Source organism: Argiope bruennichi, chromosome X2 (assembly GCF_947563725.1).
Source record: "Argiope bruennichi chromosome X2, qqArgBrue1.1, whole genome shotgun sequence".
NCBI lineage: Eukaryota > Metazoa > Arthropoda > Arachnida > Araneae > Araneidae > Argiope > Argiope bruennichi.
In genome coordinates, this window is record NC_079163.1 from 31,359,406 (window position 1) to 31,369,016 (window position 9,611).

Sequence of the window (9,611 nt, forward strand, 5' to 3'; positions counted from 1 at the left end):
TAATCAAGGTAACTTGCCAAATCTACCGTCACCGCCTGTTTTATCTGTTTCTGAAGATACTTCTGTTTTACAGGACCTAAATGATTTTCAACTTGTGACTAACGTTAAAAAGTTTAAAAAGACCTCTCCGACTAAAACAAAACCTGTTACAAATATTGAAAAAGTCTCAAAATTTTATACTATTTCACCTCGTCAAATTCACACAACAGTGGTATCACAAAATACTGTCTCAAATGGGAAACCGACATTGAATACTAAGCCAATCACTTCGGCTCAAACTCAGTTGCTTCCTTCTGCCAACACTAAAATAAGTGCTCAATCTTCAGGAGGAACTAGAGTACAGCAGTCTCGAGAATCGGATGCAGATGCAGAGATGAGTTCTTCCACTGCTTCGGAAGGGGATATATTAGAATATGATATGTCTGAGGACTTGGAAGAGCCACCACAAGTTTTTAGTCCTCCACCCTCTACCAAACTTAAAGAAAAACGTAAATATATTATCCCTACGAAATATAAGAATTTGTAGCTTTGTGACATGCTTTTATTTTCTTTTGACCTTTAATTTAAACGAGTTTTTGCTAATTTTTTTTTAAAACCCAAACTCGTTTTCTAGCACAGTATTTTACCATTATATCTATATTGTTTTTACTTCTGCTATATTTTTCCTATGCCCAAAATTTGATCTTTTAGACATGTATTTAATTTACCTTTTTTACACTCTGATGGCTGACAAAATGTATTTTATCCATTTATAAATTTCACCTTAAAAAATTTCAATGTTTTTAAAGTTTTAACTCCTTTTATCTTGTATTACCATATGTTATATACCATGAACCTGTTTATCTACCATAAGCTTGGCGCAGCATAGCCAAACATGGCTCTTGTGCCAGAAAAATCAAACCAACCAACCCCATGAATTACAGGCCTATTGCGTTGACTAGCTGTCTGAGCAAACTTCTTGAGAAAATGGTGAATGCACGCTTGATACACGTGTTAGAGGAAAATGAATTTATATCCGCTTTCCAAAGTGGTTTCCGGAAGCGACGCTCCACTATTGATAATCTTGTAGCTTTGGAGACAGATATAAGAAATACTTTTGTACGGAGAAACCACTTGGTGTCTGTCTTTTTTGACATTGAAAAAGCTTACGATAGAGCGTGGAGATTTGGAATTTTAAAGGATTTGTTTAATTTTAACTTTCGTGGAAATTTACCTATTTTTATTAAAAACTTTTTAGCACATAGGGTATTTAGAGTCCGTTTGGGGAATACTCTCTCTAAAGCGCATTGCCAAGAAGAGGGAGTACCGCAGGGCAGCGTATTGAGCGTGACTCTGTTTATTATAAAAATCAACCAAATTCTATCCGTCATTCCATCCACTGTACATAAAAACATCTATGTTGACGACCTGCAGATCTCCTGTTCTGCTAGGGATATGCGTTTTATAGAACGGCAATTACAAATTGCAATTAACAACATGGTAGCCTGGTCTGAAAGCAATGGATTCACATTTTCTCCTGAAAAAACTGTATGTATGCATTTTTGTAGAAGGCCACTACATCCAGATCCTGAATTAACACTGAACGGTAATCCTCTGACTATATGCGACCAACATACATTCCTAGGTGTTATATTCGACAAACGTTTGACTTTCCTCCCCCATATAATGGATTTACGGAATAGATGTCTGCGATCGATGAATATCCTTCGTGTTTTGTCAAATACTGCTTGGGGTGCTGATCGCACTAGTTTGTTGAAAGTATATCGAAGCGTTATTCGCTCCAAATTGGATTACGGCTGTTGTGTATATGGTTCGGCTCGAAATTCTTATTTATCTCGGCTTAATTACGTTCATCATCAAGCTCTGCGTGTATGCTGCGGTGCATTTAGAACATCCCCGATTAGCAGTCTATATGTTGAAACATGTGAACCTTCGTTGTCTTTTAGACGAAACATGTTGTCCGCCTGCTACTATTTCCGTGTTTTATCTAACCGATCTCATCCTTTAAGGAGAATGTTTTTAAATTGTAGTCAATCTCCACTATTCAACGTCCGTAGATCCTGTATACCCCCTCTGGGATCACGTATTTTGAAGTTCTTACCAGAAAGTTACCATAATATTGAAGTTCATGACGAAAGTCCTTTTAGTGTACCACCTTGGTGTCAATTTGATGTTGTTTTGCTTCATCCATTTCGAAAATTTCTTAAGTCCAATACTCCTGATTTCATTTTTAGAGCACTTTTTTCTGCTCACAGACATATGTATAGTGATTACATTCCTGTATACACGGATGGTTCCAAAGCCGAATCTCATGTTGGTTATGCTTTTGCTTGTGAGAGTGTAGTTGTAGGTCAGAAATTGCACGATTTTACTTCAGTTTTTACCTCGGAGGTCACAGCTATATATCGTGCCATACAATATATTGCTAAGAATAAGTTTAGAAAGGTGATCATTTATTCCGATTCTTGGAGTGCCCTTCAAGCCCTTATTGAAAAGACGCACAATCATGCATATATTTCTGATATCAGGATTTTGCTAAAGGAATTATGTCAAAATGGTTTTGAAATTCTTTTCTGTTGGATTCCTTCCCATGTAGGTATCCAAGGGAATGAAATAGTAGATATTGCTGCAAAATCAGCAAACGAATCATACAAACAAGCCATTCCTTATGCTGACGTACGTTCTTCCGTTCGTAAATGGTTATTCCAAAATTGGCAAAATCAGTGGAATCTCGAGACAGAAAACAAACTACACACAGTCAAACCTTTTATTGATCTTTGGTGTTCCTCCCTAAATCGTCGCCCCTCAGGGGCTCACCTTCTTTAGGTGAGTACGGGTGTCCCAATCCCGAGGTACCCAGGGATCTTTACTCCCTTTCAGTTCGCTCTCCTCTACGCCTTCTGCTTTTTGCTGTATTTTTTCTTTCCCTCGACGGCAGGCGAGGGAGCTCTCCATGAGAAGCTGTCGCCGCTCTGTTTGCTTCTAGCTTCTCATGGACAGCCAAAACCCCACGTGTTTGCCGTGCGTGGCGACCCATTTGAAAGACGGGTGGTGCACTGTGGTCCCCTGTGCATCAATCGGCTGGTTACTAACCACCTAAGTGGTTAGTTTGCTAGGGATCAAGCGAAGGGGTTACTCCTTGGGCTTGGCGTTAAGGGTGGTCACTGTCCCCGGGGGTAACTCCCAGCGTATAGGTTCCGGCTAGCACCAAGGTAAGCGCCGAGGCTGGGAATGGCCAGAGCCGGTGGCTGCCTTCCCTTGTTGGGCTCCGTGGTGGGTGGTGCAGTCGAACCTGAAACTTCTATCAATGTCATATGGGCAAATCCAAGCGTCCTCCCTTCAGTGGGCAACACAATGCTTCAACTTCTATACAAAATTTTCCAACGTTCTTTCTAATTCAAAGAAAATCGGAAAACAAAGAATCGTTTCATGGTGTGTCACCTTTTTTGGTGGAAAAAGCAATATCTGGAAGTATTGGCGAGGTAAAATCTACAAAGAAACTTCGATCTGGTGACCTGCTGGTCGAAGTTAATTCTCCCAAACAAGCAAAACAAATTGTAAATCTGAAAACATTTTCAACGATTCCCGTCTTAGTTAGTCCCCATCCATCATTAAATTCATCAAAAGGTGTTATATCTTGTGGTGAATTATTCAATGTCCCAATAGAGGAAATTACTCAAAAGCTAAAAAGTCAGGGAGTGACCCATGTGCGACGTATAACAATACGAAGAGATGGCCAGCTCCTGAATACTAAGCATCTGGTATTAACTTTCAATTCCTCTACTATACCAGAATATATTAAGGCTGGATATTTGCGCTTATCTGTTAGAGCATATGTGCCAAATCCTTTAAGGTGCTTCCAATGCCAGCGCTTCGGGCATTCAAAATCATCTTGCCGCGGAACAATGACATGCGCCCGCTGTGCAGAAGTCAATCACGACAGCACTAACTGCACTGGTAAGGAGAAATGTGTCAACTGCAAGGGTGACCACACATCTTTCTCCCGAAATTGTCCTGCCTGGAAACAGGAAAAAGAAATAATATCAACAAAAATAAAAAACAATATTTCTTATCAGGAAGCCCGCAAGCTCATTAAGTCAAAAATGCCTAATCCTGGAAATACCTATGCTTCTGTTGTAAAAAAGATATCTGCTACTATTTCTACTCAATGGGATTTAGCCGACATCACAGCCTGTAACAGCTCAAAATCTTCTGAATCCGTTGCAATAGTATCTAATCAAGGTAACTTGCCAAATCTACCGTCACCGCCTGTTTTATCTGTTTCTGAAGATACTTCTGTTTTACAGGACCTAAATGATTTTCAACTTGTGACTAACGTTAAAAAGTTTAAAAAGACCTCTCCGACTAAAACAAAACCTGTTACAAATATTGAAAAAGTCTCAAAATTTTATACTATTTCACCTCGTCAAATTCACACAACAGTGGTATCACAAAATACTGTCTCAAATGGGAAACCGACATTGAATACTAAGCCAATCACTTCGGCTCAAACTCAGTTGCTTCCTTCTGCCAACACTAAAATAAGTGCTCAATCTTCAGGAGGAACTAGAGTACAGCAGTCTCGAGAATCGGATGCAGATGCAGAGATGAGTTCTTCCACTGCTTCGGAAGGGGATATATTAGAATATGATATGTCTGAGGACTTGGAAGAGCCACCACAAGTTTTTAGTCCTCCACCCTCTACCAAACTTAAAGAAAAACGTAAATATATTATCCCTACGAAATATAAGAATTTGTAGCTTTGTGACATGCTTTTATTTTCTTTTGACCTTTAATTTAAACGAGTTTTTGCTAATTTTTTTTTAAAACCCAAACTCGTTTTCTAGCACAGTATTTTACCATTATATCTATATTGTTTTTACTTCTGCTATATTTTTCCTATGCCCAAAATTTGATCTTTTAGACATGTATTTAATTTACCTTTTTTACACTCTGATGGCTGACAAAATGTATTTTATCCATTTATAAATTTCACCTTAAAAAATTTCAATGTTTTTAAAGTTTTAACTCCTTTTATCTTGTATTACCATATGTTATATACCATGAACCTGTTTATCTACCATAAGCTTGGCGCAGCATAGCCAAACATGGCTCTTGTGCCAGAAAAATCAAACCAACCAACCCCATGAATTACAGGCCTATTGCGTTGACTAGCTGTCTGAGCAAACTTCTTGAGAAAATGGTGAATGCACGCTTGATACACGTGTTAGAGGAAAATGAATTTATATCCGCTTTCCAAAGTGGTTTCCGGAAGCGACGCTCCACTATTGATAATCTTGTAGCTTTGGAGACAGATATAAGAAATACTTTTGTACGGAGAAACCACTTGGTGTCTGTCTTTTTTGACATTGAAAAAGCTTACGATAGAGCGTGGAGATTTGGAATTTTAAAGGATTTGTTTAATTTTAACTTTCGTGGAAATTTACCTATTTTTATTAAAAACTTTTTAGCACATAGGGTATTTAGAGTCCGTTTGGGGAATACTCTCTCTAAAGCGCATTGCCAAGAAGAGGGAGTACCGCAGGGCAGCGTATTGAGCGTGACTCTGTTTATTATAAAAATCAACCAAATTCTATCCGTCATTCCATCCACTGTACATAAAAACATCTATGTTGACGACCTGCAGATCTCCTGTTCTGCTAGGGATATGCGTTTTATGGAACGGCAATTACAAATTGCAATTAACAACATGGTAGCCTGGTCTGAAAGCAATGGATTCACATTTTCTCCTGAAAAAACTGTATGTATGCATTTTTGTAGAAGGCCACTACATCCAGATCCTGAATTAACACTGAACGGTAATCCTCTGACTATATGCGACCAACATACATTCCTAGGTGTTATATTCGACAAACGTTTGACTTTCCTCCCCCATATAATGGATTTACGGAATAGATGTCTGCGATCGATGAATATCCTTCGTGTTTTGTCAAATACTGCTTGGGGTGCTGATCGCACTAGTTTGTTGAAAGTATATCGAAGCGTTATTCGCTCCAAATTGGATTACGGCTGTTGTGTATATGGTTCGGCTCGAAATTCTTATTTATCTCGGCTTAATTACGTTCATCATCAAGCTCTGCGTGTATGCTGCGGTGCATTTAGAACATCCCCGATTAGCAGTCTATATGTTGAAACATGTGAACCTTCGTTGTCTTTTAGACGAAACATGTTGTCCGCCTGCTACTATTTCCGTGTTTTATCTAACCGATCTCATCCTTTAAGGAGAATGTTTTTAAATTGTAGTCAATCTCCACTATTCAACGTCCGTAGATCCTGTATACCCCCTCTGGGATCACGTATTTTGAAGTTCTTACCAGAAAGTTACCATAATATTGAAGTTCATGACGAAAGTCCTTTTAGTGTACCACCTTGGTGTCAATTTGATGTTGTTTTGCTTCATCCATTTCGAAAATTTCTTAAGTCCAATACTCCTGATTTCATTTTTAGAGCACTTTTTTCTGCTCACAGACATATGTATAGTGATTACATTCCTGTATACACGGATGGTTCCAAAGCCGAATCTCATGTTGGTTATGCTTTTGCTTGTGAGAGTGTAGTTGTAGGTCAGAAATTGCACGATTTTACTTCAGTTTTTACCTCGGAGGTCACAGCTATATATCGTGCCATACAATATATTGCTAAGAATAAGTTTAGAAAGGTGATCATTTATTCCGATTCTTGGAGTGCCCTTCAAGCCCTTATTGAAAAGACGCACAATCATGCATATATTTCTGATATCAGGATTTTGCTAAAGGAATTATGTCAAAATGGTTTTGAAATTCTTTTCTGTTGGATTCCTTCCCATGTAGGTATCCAAGGGAATGAAATAGTAGATATTGCTGCAAAATCAGCAAACGAATCATACAAACAAGCCATTCCTTATGCTGACGTACGTTCTTCCGTTCGTAAATGGTTATTCCAAAATTGGCAAAATCAGTGGAATCTCGAGACAGAAAACAAACTACACACAGTCAAACCTTTTATTGATCTTTGGTGTTCCTCCCTAAATCGTCGCCCCTCAGGGGCTCACCTTCTTTAGGTGAGTACGGGTGTCCCAATCCCGAGGTACCCAGGGATCTTTACTCCCTTTCAGTTCGCTCTCCTCTACGCCTTCTGCTTTTTGCTGTATTTTTTCTTTCCCTCGACGGCAGGCGAGGGAGCTCTCCATGAGAAGCTGTCGCCGCTCTGTTTGCTTCTAGCTTCTCATGGACAGCCAAAACCCCACGTGTTTGCCGTGCGTGGCGACCCATTTGAAAGACGGGTGGTGCACTGTGGTCCCCTGTGCATCAATCGGCTGGTTACTAACCACCTAAGTGGTTAGTTTGCTAGGGATCAAGCGAAGGGGTTACTCCTTGGGCTTGGCGTTAAGGGTGGTCACTGTCCCCGGGGGTAACTCCCAGCGTATAGGTTCCGGCTAGCACCAAGGTAAGCGCCGAGGCTGGGAATGGCCAGAGCCGGTGGCTGCCTTCCCTTGTTGGGCTCCGTGGTGGGTGGTGCAGTCGAACCTGAAACTTCTATCAATGTCATATGGGCAAATCCAAGCGTCCTCCCTTCAGTGGGCAACACAATGCTTCAACTTCTATACAAAATTTTCCAACGTTCTTTCTAATTCAAAGAAAATCGGAAAACAAAGAATCGTTTCATGGTGTGTCACCTTTTTTGGTGGAAAAAGCAATATCTGGAAGTATTGGCGAGGTAAAATCTACAAAGAAACTTCGATCTGGTGACCTGCTGGTCGAAGTTAATTCTCCCAAACAAGCAAAACAAATTGTAAATCTGAAAACATTTTCAACGATTCCCGTCTTAGTTAGTCCCCATCCATCATTAAATTCATCAAAAGGTGTTATATCTTGTGGTGAATTATTCAATGTCCCAATAGAGGAAATTACTCAAAAGCTAAAAAGTCAGGGAGTGACCCATGTGCGACGTATAACAATACGAAGAGATGGCCAGCTCCTGAATACTAAGCATCTGGTATTAACTTTCAATTCCTCTACTATACCAGAATATATTAAGGCTGGATATTTGCGCTTATCTGTTAGAGCATATGTGCCAAATCCTTTAAGGTGCTTCCAATGCCAGCGCTTCGGGCATTCAAAATCATCTTGCCGCGGAACAATGACATGCGCCCGCTGTGCAGAAGTCAATCACGACAGCACTAACTGCACTGGTAAGGAGAAATGTGTCAACTGCAAGGGTGACCACACATCTTTCTCCCGAAATTGTCCTGCCTGGAAACAGGAAAAAGAAATAATATCAACAAAAATAAAAAACAATATTTCTTATCAGGAAGCCCGCAAGCTCATTAAGTCAAAAATGCCTAATCCTGGAAATACCTATGCTTCTGTTGTAAAAAAGATATCTGCTACTATTTCTACTCAATGGGATTTAGCCGACATCACAGCCTGTAACAGCTCAAAATCTTCTGAATCCGTTGCAATAGTATCTAATCAAGGTAACTTGCCAAATCTACCGTCACCGCCTGTTTTATCTGTTTCTGAAGATACTTCTGTTTTACAGGACCTAAATGATTTTCAACTTGTGACTAACGTTAAAAAGTTTAAAAAGACCTCTCCGACTAAAACAAAACCTGTTACAAATATTGAAAAAGTCTCAAAATTTTATACTATTTCACCTCGTCAAATTCACACAACAGTGGTATCACAAAATACTGTCTCAAATGGGAAACCGACATTGAATACTAAGCCAATCACTTCGGCTCAAACTCAGTTGCTTCCTTCTGCCAACACTAAAATAAGTGCTCAATCTTCAGGAGGAACTAGAGTACAGCAGTCTCGAGAATCGGATGCAGATGCAGAGATGAGTTCTTCCACTGCTTCGGAAGGGGATATATTAGAATATGATATGTCTGAGGACTTGGAAGAGCCACCACAAGTTTTTAGTCCTCCACCCTCTACCAAACTTAAAGAAAAACGTAAATATATTATCCCTACGAAATATAAGAATTTGTAGCTTTGTGACATGCTTTTATTTTCTTTTGACCTTTAATTTAAACGAGTTTTTGCTAATTTTTTTTTAAAACCCAAACTCGTTTTCTAGCACAGTATTTTACCATTATATCTATATTGTTTTTACTTCTGCTATATTTTTCCTATGCCCAAAATTTGATCTTTTAGACATGTATTTAATTTACCTTTTTTACACTCTGATGGCTGACAAAATGTATTTTATCCATTTATAAATTTCACCTTAAAAAATTTCAATGTTTTTAAAGTTTTAACTCCTTTTATCTTGTATTACCATATGTTATATACCATGAACCTGTTTATCTACCATAAGCTTGGCGCAGCATAGCCAAACATGGCTCTTGTGCCAGAAAAATCAAACCAACCAACCCCATGAATTACAGGCCTATTGCGTTGACTAGCTGTCTGAGCAAACTTCTTGAGAAAATGGTGAATGCACGCTTGATACACGTGTTAGAGGAAAATGAATTTATATCCGCTTTCCAAAGTGGTTTCCGGAAGCGACGCTCCACTATTGATAATCTTGTAGCTTTGGAGACAGATATAAGAAATACTTTTGTACGGAGAAACCACTTGGTGTCTGTCTTTTTTGACATTGAAAAA

General features: G+C 39.2%; 2 protein-coding genes across 2 annotated transcripts; both read left to right on the plus strand.

Annotated features, from left to right (window-relative positions):
• Positions 1 to 3,314: 3,314 nt before the first annotated feature.
• LOC129959690 (uncharacterized) lies at positions 3,315 to 4,096 on the plus strand. Its single transcript, XM_056072579.1, has 2 exons — positions 3,315 to 3,957; positions 4,077 to 4,096. Exons 1-2 carry the CDS (start codon positions 3,315 to 3,317, stop codon positions 4,094 to 4,096), a joined length of 663 nt encoding a protein of 220 aa, XP_055928554.1.
• Positions 4,097 to 7,548: 3,452 nt separating this feature from the next.
• LOC129959691 (uncharacterized) lies at positions 7,549 to 8,330 on the plus strand. Its single transcript, XM_056072580.1, has 2 exons — positions 7,549 to 8,191; positions 8,311 to 8,330. Exons 1-2 carry the CDS (start codon positions 7,549 to 7,551, stop codon positions 8,328 to 8,330), a joined length of 663 nt encoding a protein of 220 aa, XP_055928555.1.
• Positions 8,331 to 9,611: the final 1,281 nt, after the last annotated feature.